We start from the raw sequence: 21,492 nt of genomic DNA, 5'->3' as shown, positions 1-21,492 counted from the left end.
TTTAATGGTTGAATGATCAATATGTACAATAATCTTAGTGCATATAAGGTATGCCCTAAACTTATCAAAAGCAAATACCATGATAAACAATTATTTTTCAGTGGTGGTATAATTAAGTTGTGCATGATTTAGGGTACGACTAGCATAATAAATGACATGGAATATTTACCTTTTATTTTCCTTATCACAACCCCTATTGCGTAGTAACTTGTGTCATACATCATCTCAAAATAGGCATCCCAGTCTGGTGGAATAACAATTGGTGCTGAGGCAAGGTTTTTCTTAAGATCCGTGAACACGTTGAGGCATTCATCATTAAACACAAACAACTGATTTTACTGAAGCAAAAGACATAAACTCTTTGAAATCTTTGAAAAATCCGTGATGAAACGCGTATAGAATCCTTCATTCCCTAGAAAACTTCTTACTCCTTCATAGTGGTGGGTGGTGGCAAGTTCTCAATCACTTTCACCTTTACTTTATCAACCTTGATACTACGGCGAGAAATTTTGTGACCCAAAACAATTCCTTCTGTCGCCATAAAATGACATTTGTCTCAGTTTAGCATAAGGTTTGCCTCCTCGCATTGCTTCAGCGCTTTAGATAAATTACCAAGGCATCAACCAAAGTCATCCCCCGAGACAGAAAAATCATCCATAAATATTTCTAATAAGTCCTCCACCATGTCTCAAAAATGGCTATCATACACCTCTGAAAAGTTACAGGGGCATTGTATAATCCAAATGTCATCTTCCTAAAGTCATAAGTGTCATATGGGCACATGAAGATGGTTTTTTCCTGATTTTCTAGTGCTATGAAGATTTGATTATACCCATAATAGCCGTCAAGAAAGAAAAAAATGCCTTACCAACCAAACGATCAAGCATCCGATCTATGAAAGGAAAGGGAAATGGTAATTCTTTGTCACCTTGTTTAGCTTCCTATAATCCATACAAATCTGCCATCCCGTGACGGTTGTCATAGTTAAAAGCTCGTCATTCTTGTTCTTCATCATGATCATGCCACCTTTTTTTGGTACGTCTAGAACCGAGATAACCCAAGAGCTATTGGATATTGGATATATCACTTCAACATCTAACCATTTGATGATTTCCTTTATCACCATTTTCTTCATTATCGGATTAAGTCTTCTTTGGGGTTCCACAGAGTTGTCGTGGCAATCATCTAACTGGATATTGTGCATGCATATTGTAGGGTTGATTCCCTTGAAGTCTGCTATAGTCCACCCAAGAGTTTTTTATGCTATGACAAAACATTCAACAAACTACCCTCTTGCTCTGGGGTTAGACTACCAGAAATTATAACTGGAAAAGTATCATTACTACCTAGATAAGTATATTTCAAATGTGATGGCAAAGGTTTAAGTTCTAAAGTAGGTGCATGTTGCAACGAATGTTTCGGAGGAATGAATTTATTAAAGTCAAGGGATTCGAATCTCATACTTGGTATATCTTGAAGTAAGCTAGACTGTTCCACCTCCAATGAATAGTTATCAGACTCCACATTTAATTCATCTTCAGTAAGTCTGTTATTTGCCTCAATCGGGAAAAAATTGCCTCGACAAATTTTGTTGTACACCCCATTCTGAACAAATTTGCATTGGCCAAAATTTTTACACTCATCTATATGAAAATTATTATCTTGTCCAAGAGTTTTATACTCGTCTAGATGTAAAAATTTGCCATGGCCAAAAATTTATGTCCCAGCTCCCTCCATTGAATCAACATCTTCATTGTAATTGCATTATTCTAAATCATTCATGTATTTAAGAGTGTTGAAGACAATGATCGTGACGCTTTGATCAGTCACCCTCATCGTGAACTCTCATTTCTCACAATCTATTAGGATGCGCCTAGTGACTAAGAAATGAAGCCCAAGAATAGTAGGTGCATTGTCATCGACCTTACAATCTAGACTGAGGAAGTCTGCTGGAAATATAAATTTGTCCACTTTCACAATAACATATTCAATTCTGCCCTCATGACGAACATGTGATCAGTCATCTAGTTACCAAATTACGGTGGTTAGTTAAGCATTACCCATTCCAAGTTTCAAAAATATGGATTTGGGCATCATATTTACGATGGATCCCAAGTCACATAGAGCTCTCCCAACATAGTTGTCACCAATGGATCATGGTATAACAAAGCTACCAGGATCTCTTTGTTTTGGCGGAAGTTTACTAAGTGCAAAACAATATTCCTTCGTTGTGGCAACGGTTTCTAGTTTTTCCACCTTTCTCTTCTTTGTGACAATGTCCCTCCAGAATTTGGCATAGTTAGAAATCTGCTCAATGATTTCAAGCAGTGGAATGTTGATATATAGTTTATCAAGGACATCAACAAACTTTTTAAACTGGATTTATTTGTTATGTTTCTTCAATCGTTGAGGGAAGGTTGGAGGGGGCCTGACTTCATCTGTTGCAGGTGGGGGTGAAACTTTTTCCATGACAATAAATTTTTCTCCATCAATAAGATGACTTGTTTAACCCTCGTCCTTTTCCTTCTCTTAAGACAACTCGTATTGTTCAACAATTCCATCTTGACTTTTAGATTCTTCTATTGTAATGTCATGGCGAGAAATGTCTTTCTTCTTCCCCCAAACTTATATTTCAGATTAATTTAGGGGCCATTCCTCAGTGTAAGCGCATTGTATTGCTCTTTTCCATGAGGCTTAGTGACCTCAGTATCACTAGAGAGGCTTCCTTGCGGGCGAGAATGTAATGACATGGCAATTTGGCCCACTTCGTTCTCTAACGCTCTTAAAGATGAGCTATGTCTTTGTAATAAAGTTGCTTGGCTTTGCAATAGAGTGCCTTGGTTCTTGATTGTTGACGAGTGTTCATGCATCAAAGCCTTTATTAAAGCCATGAAATCTTTTGTCGAGATCATAAAATCATTCAGTGAAGCTTCGAGGGAATTAGAATTTGAATAAGATGATGAACCCTTGTTAATATTTTGCCAGGGCATCTGTTGATGTTGAAAATTTGTAGGTTCAGAAATATTTTACTGTGGCCTGTTAAGATTGCCTGCATGGTTGTTGTTGGTCCCTTGATTACCCCACGAAAAATTTGGATGTTATCGCCATCCAGATTGTAGGTATTAGAGTAGTGGTTGTTGTTGCTTTTATTAAAATTGCCCACGAAATTGATAAACTCCTGATTTTTCTGGGCATTCACTCTCTCATGATGGTTGCTACGACAAAAAATACATGCTGAGCTAGTTACCTTGACTTTTTTCACCTTGCTGGAACGCTGCAAATGTTTTAACATATTTGTTATGGAAGAAAGTTGGGAATTGATAATCGTTGTTGACTATCTTTGGCGTCAAGTTCAAACACCTTAGACACTTTCCTTCTAGTTCCAGCCCTTGTAGATGGGAATTGATAATCGTTGTTGACTATCCTATCAAGGATATTAAAGGATTCCTCAGGTGATTTGTCAAGCAGAGTACCATTCGCCGAGGCATCTAATATCGTACGAGTGGGTGTGTTGACTCCATTATAGAACATTACAACTTGATTCTAATCGTGGAATCCATGGTTGGTGCACTTGCGAAGCAAAATTTTGTATCAGTCCCAGTACTCGTACATAGATTCATCATCACCTTGGCGAAAACTTGCAATGTCATTATGAAGCTAGGTGTTCATGTTAAGCGGATTATATCGAAGCAGAAAATTTTTGCACAAGTCAGCCCAAGACTCCGTTGAGCCAGATGGAACTCCACTAAGCCAAGCTCTTGCGCGGTCACGCAGAGAGTAGGGGAACAATTTTAACTTCAGCATGTCTTCACGCACATGCTGTCTATCATCTTCATTAGGCGAGCCACTAAATCGATCGATAAAATTGAGCATGTTGAACATCACAGGTTTGAGTTCAAAGTGGGCTATCTGAATTTCCGGTGCTACGATTCCAGGGTTGAGATCATCGAGAATAGGGGTTAAGTGATCTCGTTTCGCTTGTGGTCTTTCAACTAAGGATAGAGTTCGAGGAGAAGCGGGTGAAATATAGGGATGTAAATGGACCGAACTTGAATGAATAAAATTATGTTTGTGTTCATTTATTTATTTTTAAAAGTGTTCATGTTCGATTCATATTCGTTTAAATTTCAGTATCATGTTTGTGTTTATTTATTTATTTTTTTGAAGGTGTTTGTGTTTGTTTACCGTTTGCGGACATGTTTTTTAATGTTCGTGAACATTTTTGTTTAACATTTGCGAACATATTCATTTAATGTTCGTGAATATGTTAATTTACCTTTTGTTTAATGTTTGGCAACCAACAGTCTTTTCATCTTTTATTTACAAGTAAAAAATGGCAAAGTCCTTAATTTCTTTAGGCTTTACAATTTGAACTCCAATGTTCACTTTATGTTCGATTTAATCTCTATCCTCGTCAATATTTAAAATATAAAAAGAAAAAGAAAAGGAGGATTGAGTAAAGGAGCTTATAAATGAGTCAATAAAGGAGCTTATAAATAAGTCAATAAAGGAGCTTATAAACGAGACAATAAACGAAATAATAATGAGCTTGTTTATGAATATAAACAAACCGAACACACCTATATATTTATGTTCGTTCGTTTATTAAATAAACATAAAAATTTTATTTATACTCGTTTATTTAGCTTAATAAATGTATGGTTCATGAACAATTCGTCAAACGCTCTATTCAATAACACTCATAGGTGGAGGTAGTCGCATCCCTGCAAATTTCAATCTATCATATATTTTAGATATTTTCTTTATATTTTCAATTAATAATTTATTTTCGTCCATAAAATTTTATAAGATAACCCCTTAAACTTTTAAAAGTTTGTCTTCTCTAAAATAAATTATTCGTCTCTCTAAAGACTTGCTTGTTAGTAGGGGTATGCCGAATATAGGTGTTTGTTGGCTGTGTTATACGGACAATGAGCCCAGACACCTCTGAGTGTTCTGTAAAAATGTAAGGACTGAGATTCTTCAGCTATGCAGTTTACAAAATGTTCCAGTAGGATGAGACAGTGTAGTGCATTGCTATGATATATTTTATATGGCAATTTGCTGCACAATTTTCTGATGAAGCTGAAATCAAGTGTATTATCAGCATTAATCAATGGGAGTTGGTTCTCATAAATACATATAGCCGGCAAGGTTGGTTGTATGATCAAGAATTCAAATTCTTCTGTAACTTAATTCCAGCAATGCTTAAATCAACTTCACATGTTTTCATGTAAACAGGTTGGCAATCTGCTTTGCTTAAATCCAACTTAATAATTAAAACAGCCGAAGCTATCACCTTCACTTTATTGAACGGACATAAAAAAGGAAAACTTGTCTGCCTGAAAGAAAATCATTTCATACAATTGTTGCTGGGAAAGGAGGCAATATTGATTCGCCTCTTAATTATCACCATGAAGAGTAAAGAAATGCGATTAATCGTACAAACTTACAAATGAATCAAATTTTCATTTCTTATTATAAGATAAATAAATAGATCATCTTATTGCCTTTGTTTTTTTCTCTTGATTTTATAATTGGTAGCATTATATATATGCTATCCGTGCACATTAGCAAGATTTAGTAAGGCCAAAACCTGACAATATAAATGCAACCAATACTCAACACTACCCGTTCCCGACGCAGAAAAAAAGAAGAAAAAGCCAAGATGGGTGCCTGTGCTTCGTCAACCTTGAACTCGAAATTAGTGAAAGGTGCCGGAGGAGGAGGAAGAGGGTCATCGACACCCACCAAGGTTGTGGACATGGATGGACGTGTTCAAGAGTTGAAGCAACCGATCCAAGCCAAGAAGATCATATCCCAGAACCCAAATTGCTTCCTTTGCAGCTCGGAATCCATGACCATCGGCAGATGCGTGCCCCAAGTCCCCGACGATGAGGAACTCCAACCTGGAAGAATTTACTTCCTGATGCCGCTCTCCGATTCCCATAAACCTCTTTCCTTGCCGGACTTGTGTGCTCTAGCCATCAAAGCTAGCTCAGGCCTACCAACTTACAGCGTTGACCTTTGCTCAAGTAACTCCAAACCCTTCCACCTCATGTAAGATTTCTCTCCGGAAATGTGATTAATTGTAAAAGTTGTTGATTGGTATTTCAGTTTGTTTAGAAAAGTAGCCATCTTGATGAACCATTATTAATTCAATCACGGAGGCCAATGCTACTATTATTGTTGCCCTTTCTTGCAGTGTGTTAACTCCCCCACCACATTTTTTTTATTAAGAAGAAAGATAATACATTTAAAAATAAATATTAGAATTTGAATCCACACATAAGATAATATAATTATTTTGTATCACTGAATCGATTTATGGATTTTAACTTCTCCATTATTTTCTTAATTCAATTATCAGTTGCCACAAGCCCTTTTGGTTGTTTGTATTCAAGGATGGAACTAGGATGAAATTATGAGAGGAACCAAGTTCTTTATCCCTTTGGTTTAATTATGTATTATCACATAAAATTATGGGTAAAGTATACAAATGATCATCTATTATAGAATGTTGTTTTGTTGAGTTTCCAATTATTAAAAGTTATAAAATGATCTCTGACTATAGGACATTGTTTTGTTGAGTCCCTTGATTATTAAAAGTTACAAAATTGTTACCCAACTATTCATATGTTCTAATTTCGCCCTTTTTCGTTAAAAAATGACAACTATCTGAACTAAACGTTAACTTATTGACTGAGATATGATAAAATATAATCTAAGAAACACTCTATAGTCAAGGGACCATTTGACCATTTGTGTACTTTACCCTAAAATTATATACATGAATGCATTAAATATTTATTTTATCTTTAACTAAATTAAATAATTTGAAAATAAAATTAAAGTCATCATCTACCATTATGTGACATAAAGTATTTCAATAAATTGAATCCAAAACAGATATGATAAAAAAATGAAAAAAGCAAAAAATCGATAGATTAATTTAAAGATTAAAAATATATAGAAATTAAGCGTGATTGAAAATGTTAATAAAAGCATAATATTTTAGGTTTGACATAAACTAAAATGTTACAAAAAAATAATATTTACAATTGTTAACTGAAAATTTTAAGTTGCGTTCAATTTAAAATGTCATGTTTTATAATAATAAATTTAATCACATTTGATTTCTATCGTATTTTAATCTTAAATTTTAGGTTGTACCGTAAAATTATACGATAAAATGATATTACCTAATCTCGGGATCAGATTACAAGATGCAGTAAAAAACCAAGTAATCACTATTAAACAAACAAATAGATGATAAAAAATCATCAAGTTAACGAATCATTAAACGCGAACCACATGGAGCAAACTGTGAGAATGAGACACAGATCAATGTCAACAAGGTCACGTGCAAATCGCAAAGTTTATAAAAATAAATCCAAACTCTTCAATTAATCAAGATGATTAGATGTTAATAAACTTTGATTAAACAAAAATAAATGGCACTGATCCCCATGGAACTCCACCCTTTTCCAGTGGCATAAGCTGACCTAATGCCATTTCTCCCACAACACATTGTCCCCATTTCCCACTTCCCACGCCTCTGCCTCATGGTACTTGATAAACTTGACTGTATCAAAATCTATCGATTAAATAAAATCTCGAGTTCGAGTTTGTACATATATAAAAAAATTTAAATTAATAGATTTTACTTACAAAAATCAAGAATACGACACGGGTCGATTCGGACTGTGTCCTCAAATCACAAACGGTCTTAATTCGTTTAACGTGTGATGTAATAATGGCCATTCTATATAACACTTAACCATCACTTGCTTCATACTATATACTGTAGAGAAATGGCCATCCTCTTGGTTGCAGTGACAGTCCTAGTTCTAGTCATTAGCCATAACACAGTCCAGGGTGTATCTGCGTTGGCAAGCCCTGGCTCGATGGCTCCATCGACGTTGCCAAGCGCAGCCAGGGAATTCATGGGAGCACACAATCAAGCAAGAGCCGCAGTTGGGGTCGGACCACTCAAGTGGAGTGCTCAACTAGCCAATGTCACAGCTCTCCTCGCGGGATACCAGAGGAACAAAATGGGTTGTCAGTTTGCGAACCTGAAAGATCACAAGTATGGAGCAAACCAATAATGGGGAGTGGAGCAGCAATGACGCCACGCACGGCGGTGGGCACATGGTTGAAAGAGAAGATTTGCTACGATTATGCTAGCAATTCTTGTGCACCAAATCATAGGTGTGGAGTTTATAAGCAAGTGGTTTGGAAGAACTCTAAAGCAACATGCAAGGACCAAATTAGTTTAACCATTTGTGTAATATTCCAAAATCAGGGTTAATGACTAAAATGGAATTTTTGAAACTTTGAAGTATGATTTCAAAAGATTGTAAAGTGCATGGACTTATTTGTAAATATTTTTTAGGGATTGTTGGTAATTATTAAATGAAATAAAGGGTAAAATGGTCATTTGACAAGGAAGATTTTTATTTTCCCTTATAAGATAAGGAAACCACGTGGGAAGAGGGAAAAGAGAGTTCCGGAGTTCTCTTCATATTTCTTCTTTCTCTCCATCGTGAACCAAGGATGCAAAGGTAAGTCCTCTTATTAGTTAATTTCTTGTTGAATTCAAGGTTGGTTTATGATCATTGGATGATAATTAAGCTTAAAGAAAACTCAAATCATCTTAAAAGCAAAGGATGGAAAGCTCAAATCATCTTAAAAGCAAAGGATGGTGGAGTTAGGAGAGATTAAAGATTAAGAGTTTTCAAATGAAATCTTGGAATATAGTTCATTACTCAAATTGGAAGATAAATTTGACTTGTCATCAACTTAATTAAGAGATATGAAGTATAGAATTGAATTTAGAACATATTAAAAATTTGGTAAGATTCTTAGCTTTAAGAATTTGGATGAGATATGGGAGATAATAAGGTATTGGAATAATAAAAGTTAGTTAAAATGGTTGTAGCTGAGTTTAGGGGTAGAAAAGGAGTTTTATATGAGGAAATTTAATGAAAAGTTGTACCGATGCACTATGAGTGTGTACCGATGCACTAAGATAAATTTTGAAGGTGCACCGATGCATTAAGGGGTGCACCGATGCATTAAGGGGTGAATCGATGCATGGGAATTTTGAACCTAATTTGTGTACCGATGCATTCATAGTGTATCGATGCACACCTAAAGGAAAAAGTAAATTATAGTTCAATGAATTAGTTTAAGTTATTAGCATCGAATTATAAGGTTTAAGCTTTTAATAATCGTCTTGGAAATTATGATTATGTAGATATCGAGCACGAACAAGTTCTGGAACGATCATCAAATTAAGATTTGATCAAAAGAAAGGAAATCATAAAAATGGATTAGAACTTAGTGAGGCCAAGGTAAGTGCATATTAGTTCGTTTATGGTGCTAAATAGAAACAATACTTGCGACAAGTCTACTTCCTATGTTATAATGCATGAATAAATGATTATAAGTATATGAATGACATAAATTGTATGTATGCATGATTATATGTGTTAACATTCTTTTGAATGTAATGATATGAGAAGTATGTGCTATGTGATGTATATATATGAACATATGTGAAACTGAACTATGTGACTGCATGAGAAAGATATGAGCCATATGGCATGATATATGTGAACATGAGAAAACAAAGTATAAGATACGAGCTATGTGATCCTATGAGAATATGAAAAGAAGCTATGTGACTACATGTATATGTGAAAGAAGCTATGAGCTTATATGATATGTGATATGAAAGTGTACATGTGAAATGATATAAGTGAAAATGCCCATGTTATATGATACGAGAGCTATAGGTATAGTTGGCATGCCAAGAGTCGAGGGTCTACGCGGTCCTTCGGGACATACAGTGATCCTTCGGGATATTTCATAGTGGTCCTTTGGGACAAAATTTCATAGCCCCCTAGTGGGACCCCTTACGAGCTGTGGTGACAGTATAGTGCACAACCTCAATAGACTCACATATCTATAGTTCTCACAAGTGTACATGGGCTAATAAGAGATAACATTGAATACAATGTATGATATATATATATATATATATATATATATGTGTGTGTGTGTGTTTTGTGATATGAATTATATGATATGATATATGTGTGTGTTAATGATTATTGTATATGTTATAAGATATATGATATGAACATAATAGATAATATAAACGAGAGAATAGAAATATGAATGGTAATAATATGATAATGATAGGAAAGAAGATAATTATATGCATGTGTGGATTTGATATATGAATGGATATATGTTTGGGTATGATGTGATAGCAGTAATTGTTCATGCATGATTACAAGTTATAGTTTACATTATATATTTATTGCCTCACTAAGTCATAGACTTAGCATGTAAGTGATTTACACGTAGGTTTCAAGAAGAGTTGAAGAGCAATGTGGAACAAGACATGTCAGTTCTCCATATTGAAGGTCATATTAGAAGAGAGGTGAATAATATGTATTTTAATATATAAAGTTCTAGTTGGCATGTATTCAAAAGAATATATTGTATAAGCTCTGAATAGTTTTGTAAACGTTTTGAATAAGTTATATGTTATAAAAGTTTTAAATTACTAACTATTTTATACAAGTAAATGTTTTGAAAAGTCAATGTGACACCTCGGACTCGTATTCGGGTCGAATACGGGTTGGGGGTGTAACAATTTGTTTCTATAATCCTCCTGGAAATTATATAGGAGAAAGACCATACTAGATTCATATTAGATATTTATAGCTGCCTGTAGGATCCGATCTATGTTTTTCTGGGTAATATCCTTAATTTGGATCCAAAATAACACTGGCATTTGTTGTTTTTATATGTTTTTGAATTATATATATATCTGAATATTACTCGGTTGAACAGTTTGATTCCATTTAGAACTCTTCAGGCTTCAAAAATTTCTCAATTCTTATCTCTTTAATCTTCCTTCTTATCTTAAGTAACTGCCTTATCCTTTTGTCATTTTTCCTTGTTTCCACTACGCTGTTATTAGGATAGACGAATCAAATCAATGAAATCATAGATGGAAGAGAGTAAAGACACCAGGGTGAATACTCAGCCTCACTTGAGGAATCTATTAAATCAAATTATGGAGCTTTTAGCGCCATTGAGATCATTAAACGGATTAATATTTTCCCACTGTCTACCTGGTGCTGCAACGCTGGTCACTGGCACCATCATTTGTCCCATAAATTCCAGAAAGATTAAGCTTTGTTTGAAAGAAAACACAAAAGCCAATCCCTTGGTCTTCATTGAACTTCCCCTTGCCTCAACAGAATTCACCAGTTCAATCGACAGCGGTGTTCTCCGCATAGTCCTGGACCCTGTCCCTGATTCAGGTATCACGCAAAGGTGGCTAACGTATTGCAATGGACAAAAGGTAGGCTTTGCCAGAAGGTTGAAAGTTGGGCAGGAGGAGAAATGGGTACTTGAAATGATGCAGATGGTCTCGTCTGGAGCCGGGTTTTTGCCTCAAAACAGTAGTACAGACGCCGGTGGATTCAAGTACTTGAGAGGCCAGTTTGAGCGAATAGTTGGTTCAGATGGTTCAGAGGCTTACCATTTGGTAGATCCTGCATATTGGTTAGGACAAGACTTGAGTGTTTTCTTTCTTAGTAAGTACTAGCGTTTCCTTCTGCTTTGTTTTCTAGTCCATTTGATTGCTCAAAGTATAAGAATTAGTAGTTTATGAAATACACAACTCGAAACAATACTATATGCAAACCAGAATGCACACTAACAACTATGTTACAAATGATGCCACACTGCCATATCTAAATGTATTCCTTTTCATTTCTACTCATTTTACAAGTTAAGATGTAAAATATTCCAAAATGAAAATGCCTGCAAATAGCAGCATCAGGCTCAAGCACCATACCTTGATGCATACACTCGATCATCTTTCTAATTCTTTAGATATAAGGTACCTAAAGGTAAAATTATGAGGAATCCATTCAATGCTTTTGCGTGATTTCCCTTGCTGACATTTCCTGATACTACAACGAAGTGATTCGGGCAATGACTGTTGGATCATTTCCATGAGACCCGACCGACACAAACTCGAATTCTTTGCAAATGACTCTACAATCTTTGGTAACAGAATTTTTTTGTTGCGTGCACGGAACGTAGCCCGGATGTACTCTTCTTTTGCAGTTTCCAGCTCTTGTAATACTCTCTTTGGCGTATAGGCACGTACCTAAAGAAATAACCAAATGTAGGTTGGAAATTAAAATGTTTTCGACTGGTGCTAACTGCTAATAATAAAGCAAAAACACAGATCAAAGAAAATATAGTACCGCCGGATCCGAACGGTTTCCTAAACAGAGTGCAAAGTGTAAAAGGGGTTCTGGATGTTCAATTGCATATGCCTGCTTTTTGTCTCCTGGTTTAAATTTTGCCCTTGAAGAAAGTAATAACCGAAGCCACAACATAAAAGGAGAAAGTTTTATCAAGCACCACCTTAAAACATGATTTAAATCAAGCACATAGTGAATATTAAAACTAGAATTAGATGCCTTCAAGCATCTCATATGAAATATCATCTTGTCACTACAAGGTCTATAACAATCTTAAGTAATTAAAGAATCGAAATTGATGACAAGACAAATTAGGCTTGAGATCTACCTCTCCTGGGCGAGACATACGACATCCAAGAATGGAACTCTGTATTGTATCTGCACTGATGGTGTGACCTCCAATGTTATATGCAGCCTGTATGTGTTCAAGAGTATAAGACAATGCATGCCAATCTCGTTTCATAGTTCAAGAGAAGTGACAATGAGATAGGTTATCCTTACCCTCAACAGTAGAAAAAGTCTCCACTTTGTTCTGTGGAATACCATAAGCCAGAAATGCCTATTATGGAAGAAAGAAAGACGGAATATAATCTATCACATTGCATTGGTGGTCAAAGCTATAACCGCAGTCTTTTCATTGATGAGAAAACTTACATGCATCACCAATGAATTGTGTATGTTAATCCAGAATGCTAGCTTCTCTTCGTGACAGTGAAGACTGACAGTGATGAATACTGGAATCCAATAGTTTCTCTTCTCCAGTTCCATTAGGCTCATCCTCCTCCCACCAATTTTCACGGTTACCAGAGAGAATAGCTGAATTTTCAACTTCGGATTCTTTTATCAGGTCCGGAAACTTCCGAAAATCTAGTTTTTGGTGTATCTACTGGTGTTTTAAACCTTTCATCCCTTTTAGAGGAGGGTGTGATGAAGAAGATAGATTAGGGAAATAGAGAAGAAGAAATCGTAGAGTAAAGAGCAGAAAAGAGATACAGAAATAGGATTTTCATTCAAAAATATGCTTGATTGTCTCTTTGCACAGTACTGTTTTATTTGTTTACAAGGTACCAGCAAATCTAACTAATGCCAGCTGTAGATTCCAAATAACTGTTTGTTATTTTCTCAGCTAAAGGGCCACCAACTGGGCTTGCTGCTGCTCGTGGAATCAGCTCTCCTGATGGTAATTAACTCCTCGTGCTCCTCACGTGATCATTAATCAGGTACTCATTCCCAATTCTCTATCAATCCCTAACCCTTGATTTCATTTCCCTCGCTTCATTCTTTTCTTCTCTCTTCTCTCCCGATCGTGACAATACCCGCCGCTGGAGATGATCCTTGTCCCCAAGGATCGAAGCCTGGAAACTGGCCTCGAAGAACAGTATAATCCTCCCACGTATCATGTGTCTCTCATCAAGGTTCATCCACCGTACCAACAACTGAGTCACAGGTCTGTTTTGGCGATTAATGATTCGTCTTCCCAAAACTGTATATGGTTCGATTCGAAACTGATCATCTGTGTTTATGGCAGGAGGGTCCATAGAGGAAACGACTGAATCTCCAATATGTTTCTTCAAAAGACTGACATGAAAGACATGATGCAACCTCGATGTTTTAGGTAAGCTCAAACGATAGACCACTTCCTCGATTCTCTCTATAATCTTATATGGCCCATAGAATTTTGCTGCTAATTTTAAATTCTTTCTCAGGGCTAGTGTCGTCTGGCGATAAGGTTGCAGCTTCAGGTAAACAGAATCCCCCACTTCAAAAACTCTTTCTGATCTGTGTTTATCTGCTTTTTGTTTCATTCCGTTACTTGCTATCTCAAGTTGTTCTTTAAATAGCCTTCGAATATCTTCTCTGCTACGCAGTAGTTCATAGACAGACTGCACTTTAGTTTTGTGTACCAAACCATAGTAGGTGGTTTGTACCCATAAAGTGCTTGAAAGGGTGTGATCTTTAGGGCAGAATAGTAGGTAGTATTATACCACCATTCTGCATGAGGCAACCATTTAGCCCAGTGCTTTGGTTGAAAAAAACAAGCTCCTTAAATATTGCTCCAAGCATTGGTTAACCCTTTCTGTTTGACCATCAGTCTCTGGATGGTAAGCAGTACTAAATAAGGTTTTAGACCCCAATTGTTTCATTAGTTCTCTCTAAAAAGAGACTAGTGAATGTTTTTTGTCTCTGTCAGAAATGGCTAACTTAGGCTACCCATGAAGCTTGTAGACATTATCCAAATACAGTTTAGCCACATCAGATGCAGAATAAGGGTGTGATAATGCTAAAAAATGGTTGTATTTGGTAAATTTATCAACCAATACCATAATGCAATTCTTTCTCAATGATGTAGGTAAACCTTCTATAAAGTCCATAGTGATTACCTCCCAAGCCTACTGAGGAATAAGTAATGGCTGTAAAAGTCCTGGTTTAGGAACATGCTCTACTTTAGTCTGTTGACATACAGAACAAGACCTGATGTAAGCTGCCACCATAGATTTTAACTTAGTCCAGTAGAAACAAGCTATAATCCTCTGATAAGTAGCCTGAATTCCAGAATGACCTCCACGAGGTGAATCATGTAGGGTTTGAAGAATTTGTAATCTTAGAGCTCCAGCAACACCAATATAAACTCTATCCTTATATCTAAGGATACCTCTAGAGTATTTCCATCTAGAATCTGCATTAGGATTGACAGTTAAGACAGAAATCCATTCAGTAGCTACTGAATCCTCTTTATAGCTTTCCTCAACCTGCTGAACCCAACTAGGAATAATCAAGGTAGTCCCCATTGCAAAACAGTGAGCTTGATCTTCCCATTGTCTAGATAGTGCATCAGCTACTATGTTGGACTTACCTTTTCTATATTAAATAGTATAATCCAAGCCCAATAATTTAGTCAACCCCCTCTTTTTAATAGCAGTAGTCAACTTTTGTTCCAACAGATATTTAAGAGATTCATGATCTGTCTTGATTATAAAAGGAGTGATCTCTAAATAATGCCTCCATTTAGAGACTGCTAGTAGAATAGCCAAGTACTCTCTTTCATATATCGAGAGGGCAGCATGTCTAGGGCTAAGACCCTTGCTAAGGTAAGCAATAGGTCTGACCTCCTGAGTTAAAACTGCCCCAATGCCTCCTGAACTGCCATCTGTTTCCAAATAAAACTGCTTACCAAAATCTGGTAAAGCTAGAACTGGAGCAGTACACATGGCCTGTTTCAAGTCTTCAAAAGCATGTAAAGCTTCACTGCTCCAAGTAAAACTATATTTCTTAAGCATTTGTGTCAATGGCTTACTAATTGTTCCATAATCCTTTATAAATCGCCTGTAATATCCTGTCAATCCCAAAAAGCCATGCAAAGATTTTAAAGATTTAGGAATAGGCCAATTCCTCATAGATTCCACCTTAGTAGGATCAGTTGAAACTCCAGCAGCTGATATAATATGACCCAAATAATCTACCTGAGTTTGTCCAAAGAAACATTTGGACAACTTGGCAAATAACTGGTTAGTGTGCAATATCTCTAAAACCAGTTCCAAATGATTAATATGATCCTTCATAGAGGTGACTAGGATATCATCAAAAAATACCAAAACAAATTTTCTAAGAAATGAACTAAACAAGTTATTCATTAGAGCTTGAAATGTAGCAGGGGATTTAGTAAGCCCAAAAGGCATTACCTTGAATTCATAATGACCCTGATGAGTTCTGAATGTTATTTTGTAAATATCCTCAGCCTTAATTCTGATTTGCCAATAACCAGACCTGAGATCAATTTTTGAAAAGTAAACTGCTCCATGTAGTTCATCTAAGAGGTCCTCCACAACAGGAATAGGAAACTTGTCTTTCACAATCTTACTATTTAGTTTTCGGTAATCAACACAAAATCTCCAAGTCCTATCCTTTTTCTTTATAAGAAGACAAGGAGAAGAAAAAGGACTTTTGCTAGGATGAATAATAGAAGAGGAGAGCATGGTAGCTATCTGTTTTTCCACTTCCTCCTTCTGATTATGTGGAAATCTGTAAGATCTCAAATTTATAAGAGCAAACTCAGGTTTTAAAGGAATGGCATGATCATGATTCCTTGTAGGTGGTAGATCTGTAGGTTCAGCAAACACATACTGATATTTATTCAAGAGAGGTTGTAGAGCTTCAGGAATAGTCTTTGAATCTTCAAACATAGATAACAACACCACATGGCCCAAAATAGCATAATCAGAGGCTGTCATTTTTAGCAGGGTAGCCCCTGAAATTTGTTGCAAAAAATTTGAGGGTTGTTGGCCATGTATAATAATATTTTCCTCTTGATGAAAAAAACTCAGAGTCAATTTGTTAAACTCCATCAAAATTGGACTGAATAACTTCATCCAATCCACCCCTAACACCATATCACTGCCCCCCAATTTTAGGAGTCTAAAGTCATGAACAAAAGAATGACCTTGCATCTTCCATTCCACCTTATTACACCTTGCTGAACTAAAAAGTTATTGTCCATTAGCCACTATAATAGCCAAAGGATAAGGTGTATTCACTAAAATACCAGCATCATCCCACTGAGGAGTTAGGAAACTGTGGGTACTCCCATTGTCAATCAGAATATTCAATGGTCTCCCTTGAATAGTGCCTTGAATCCTTAATGTATTATGGACAATACAACCTGTGATGGCATTCATTGATATCTCTAAGTTCTCCTCCTCCTGTAGATTTTGCTGTTCCAAATCAGTAGGTAAATTATCTGAAGGTATAACAGTGTCATCCTCAATCATCATATTCAACTGTTTTACCTTACACTGATGGCCTGGAATAAATTTTTCACCACACTTAAAACATAAATTGTTTTGTCTTCTGTAGTCTACCAGGTTCTGTCTTTGTGGATTATTGGATACATTCTTTTGTGGTAATGGCAGCTGGTTAGGCTTAGAAGCAAGTAGAGGGTTTGAATAAATTGGATTTTTTACAAAAGGTCTGAATCTTTTGCTCTCAAAATCAACAGATAGCTCATATAATTTAGCTTGCCTGCTTGCCTCAGACAATGTTTTAGGGTCTAGAACTTTGACTCTATATTTAATGTCATCCCTTAATCTACTAATAAACAAAGAGACAAAAAATTCCTCACCTAAAGTAGGATTCTGTAAGAGCATGTAAGGCTGTAACTCTTAAAATCTGTCTTGATATTCCTCTACCGACCCTTTCTGGACTAATTTTGTAAACTCCTCCACTATATCCACAAAGGCTTTATCACAGAACCTATGACATAAATCTTCCTCAAACTCATGCCAGGTCACATGATGTTTTTGCGTAATATAACCATCAAACCAAATCTCTGCTTTACCAGTTAAATACATTGTAGCTACTTCCACTCTTTGCTCCTCAGCAATACTACATAATGAAAAATATTTTAAGCATTTCTGTAGCCAACATCTTGGATTACTTCCATCAAAAAAATGTAGCTCAATTTTTGGTCTATGTAGCATAATCCCAGACATACTAGAAGACCCCCTGTACCTCTTTTATCCACTTCTAAAGCCATTAACTGATTTCTAGCAGCACTGTTCTCCCCTATTTTGTTATCATTTTTGAAGCTAGCTAGATGAACAGGCAAATCATTCGGTTTAGACTTTAGAATACCATGTTCATCCTGTTTATAAGTAAACCGAGTCTTATCATTAATTACTATCACTTGAACAGGTTGTTTGTTACTCATATTAAATGAGTCAGGGGTCTGTACCTGATCTTCAATAGACTGGTCTTGGTCCTCCTTCCTACCAGTCAGAATCTTTAAAATTTCCTCAACATAACCATGGTTCGTAGCCATCCTAGACTCCAATGCAGAAATCCTGTTGTCCTGATTCTCCCACCATTTAGGAGGATTAGACTCATCTTGTCCTTGTTTCACCAGTGTTGTCAATTCCTCCATTTGTTTCTGCAACCCAGCTAAATCTTCTGCCATGTTCTGATTTTTCTTGGGCATGCCACCAAACTTGCCAGAAACCGAGGTTCGCGATACCAATTTGTGATGAAGAAGATAGATTAGGGGAATAGAGAAGAAGAAATCGTAGAGTAAAGAGCATAATAGATACATAAATAGGATTTTTCATTCAAAATATGCTTGATTGTCTCTTTACACAGTACTGTTTTATTTGTTTACAAGGTACCAGTAAATCTAACTAATGCCAGCTGTAGATTCCAAATAACCGTTTGTTATTTTCTCAGCTAAAGGGCCACCAACTGGGCTTGCTGCTGCTCATGGACTCAGCTCTCCTGATGGTAATTAACTCCTCGTGCTCCTCACGTGATCATTAATCAGGTACTCATTCCCAATTCTCTATCAATCCATAACCCTTGATTTCATTTCCCCCAATTTCCTCTTCGCTTCCTTCTTTTCTTCTATCTTCTCTCCCGATCGTGACAGAGGGTAAAGAAGACACTTGTTGCTCAAATGCTTTCCTATACAAGGAGAGAAGGTACCATTCCAAATATACAACTTCCAACTCCAATACAGCAATTTCCTTTACTAACTCCATACTAGGCTGCAGAAAAGCACTGTCAACTTTCAAGAGGCAGACATGAAGAATAAACTCCTATTTCCTTACAACTAAAGGAGCTACCTTTGATATCGGCACCGCTGGATCATAACGGGAGGAAGTTCTATAACCCAATGCTATTTCTAATGCCCGACGAACCTCAAATCAATACTGCAACCTTTTCTCGAGCTGTGAAATCTGCACAAAACTGTTTTAGGAAGAAAAATAAGAATCACATTAGCAATACTTTGTAACTTTTTGAGCAGTATCTTGGGTCATTGAAGACCTCACAAAATAGAATTCAAGCCAATGTGGTATCCAAATATGACTAGAATGATAAAAAATAGGTTAAAGTTTCACACCTCTTGTTTCAGAGAGCTTTGGACCTCAGCGCTGGCAGTGGGAGACTGCTGCTTCTTGATTTTGACTCATTTTGACAGAGTCCTTCAAATGCCTCATATCCTGCTATCAGAAATATTTAAAAATCAGAACCTTGTCCAATGGAAAATGTTCTCAGGGAGCCATATTAATTTAGGAAGAGAATTCTGTTATCATTCTCAAATTGCAAGAGGCATTACATTTACCTAAACAAAGCCTTGTATCCTAGTTTCTCAGGCATAAATGAAATAAAATCAGCTTCTATTCAGACTGGTTTTTCATCAATAATCCGATAACACGATTCCCACTTTAAACCATCACTTCTTACATGCTATCATACGTAACAATATGCACGTAAAGCAACAAAGAAAAAGGAAGAAACGTGGTAAAGGGGAGGGCAAAGGATATCTTTAATAAGTTATGTGACTGACACTGCAATAGGCCTTTATATTGGATGCAAGAGAAAAATAATCTTTAGTCTAAGAAACATCAAGATAACATAGTCATTATGCTCCAAATTCTCTAACCATGGAAAAATAATAGCTTCCAAATTACTACCAGACCTAAAAGGAAAAAGAGAATGAACTACCAGGTCTATACAACTTGGTGCTTCAAGAGAACTACTCAAGCCATCTTCCTCAACTCTTCTCTCACCAGGAAAGCTGTCATGGGACAAAATTAGCCAAGAATCAATAGATAAAATTTGTAAAAGGTAAGTTTTGAAGAATGTCAATGCAAATTTGCAATTGGTAGCCTCTCATTGGTGATTGCCAAAACTCAAGCTAAAAGATAACTTGTGTCACATATTTCTATAAGCAAGAAAACCATGGGTGTAATTCCTCACCCTTTACCAGTGGTCCATTTAGCTATCTTTCCCGAAAACAATCTCAAAAAGATATGAAGAGTGAAGAAGTTAAAAAAGAAAAAAAAAGAAAGAATAACTAACTGGTAACAAATCTTATGCAAATAAAAGAAAGTTTTATGTGAAGCCAAATTTCAAGAAGATCCATAAACTTTCAAAACTTCTTTTAATAAACCACGGACCACAAAAGCATTAATGACTATGACCAACCAAATCTTGGAGAAGGGACATGGAGCCAACTCATAGAGAATAGGCAAATGCCTCTTCAGGTCGAGTTTTTCATTTCAGTTTGTAAGTGTAAAACAAATAATCGAGATCAATATCGAATAAGATATGAACAAGAGAGAGATTGAAAGTAGTTCGGCCTTCTCTATGGATGAGAAGGATAATAATTCAAACATAGAGATCACGGAGGTACAATTACTTAAGTAACCACCAGTAAATGCTCAGAGTTCTTAAGTAAACACCATCTCAAAATTCCTTCCGGTAAGAGAAAATCTTGACATTGAAGTACAACAATGGTGATTGCAAAGTAAGAAAGGATTTTGACGAGTCACCTCTGCGAACGCTTGTGCCTTGATGATGTCCCTCTCGATCCCAACATTATACATTTTCCACTGCCTTGAAATCCCATCACTGATAAATTATTATCACATAATAAGTATTTATAACTGAAATAACAAATATTGATGAAACAAGAGATAGAAACTGAAATAACGTAGGCCTTTACCAATTAAGCTCTAAAAGAAAAAAGAACAAGGGAACACCAGAAGGGTTCTGAGGAAGATGAACTACGTACACAATTGTGAAATGAGAGACGCCAAAAGGGTTCGAAGAGATCGGTGATTACACTCCAAAACTTGTTTTCTTGCATTTTCAAGAGTAGTAGGACTTCAGGCTCTATCCACAAAGCATAAAGTGGTCATCTTTTGGAGCTAAAAACAGCCAGAAAGTCAGCAGATGACGGAAAATGCTTTGGCATAAGAACCCAAAAATACAGGTACGAAAAGATGAAACCTTTTGGCATTTGACCAGTGATTTTCTCTCTTTTCTGAGGTACTCTAAGTTCACTCACTCTATAAAACAGTTACCTTTTGCAATAAGGAGAAGAATATCGCTTTCCTTTTATCCATTAAAAGATGTAAACCAGCCCGTGCGCTGTAAAGGAAGAAGAAACTTGGCATAGGAGCATCAGCATTGTTTTTGCGACTACACCCCTCAATGTCAATTGTCAAATGTCCAAAAGTGGACAGTTTTCTTCACTCAACCTGAGTTCTAAAGAAGACAGATGAGAGAAAGATAAATAGTGATCCTTGCCTATGACCCTTTTTACACAAGCATTTATTTGTTAATGCCTCAGTTTCCACATTCTCTTCTCTTTTTGGAAAACAAGTGGGAGTTGGTGACTGTCAGCTGTCACCCTGTC

The 21,492-nt window shown here is 36.2% G+C and overlaps 2 protein-coding genes and 1 pseudogene across 2 annotated transcripts; all 3 read left to right on the top strand.

Moving 5' to 3' along the window:
* The first annotated feature begins 5,668 nt into the window (after window positions 1-5,668).
* LOC120196518 lies at window positions 5,669-6,064 on the top strand. The gene has a single exon (XM_039198315.1). The coding sequence runs from the start codon at window positions 5,669-5,671 to the stop codon at window positions 6,062-6,064; it is 396 nt and encodes a 131-aa protein (XP_039054246.1).
* Window positions 6,065-7,814: 1,750 nt separating this feature from the next.
* On the top strand, window positions 7,815-10,719 carry LOC120196745 (annotated as a pseudogene).
* Window positions 10,720-11,029: 310 nt separating this feature from the next.
* LOC120196517 (protein MIZU-KUSSEI 1-like) lies at window positions 11,030-11,632 on the top strand. Its single transcript, XM_039198314.1, has one exon. It carries the CDS (start codon window positions 11,030-11,032, stop codon window positions 11,630-11,632), a length of 603 nt encoding a protein of 200 aa, XP_039054245.1.
* Window positions 11,633-21,492: the final 9,860 nt, after the last annotated feature.

This window comes from Hibiscus syriacus, unplaced genomic scaffold, assembly GCF_006381635.1.
Source record: "Hibiscus syriacus cultivar Baekdansim isolate YM2019G1 unplaced genomic scaffold, ASM638163v2 tig00117034_pilon, whole genome shotgun sequence".
Classification (NCBI taxonomy): domain Eukaryota; kingdom Viridiplantae; phylum Streptophyta; class Magnoliopsida; order Malvales; family Malvaceae; genus Hibiscus; species Hibiscus syriacus.
This window is presented reverse-complemented; position numbering and strand designations above follow the sequence as displayed.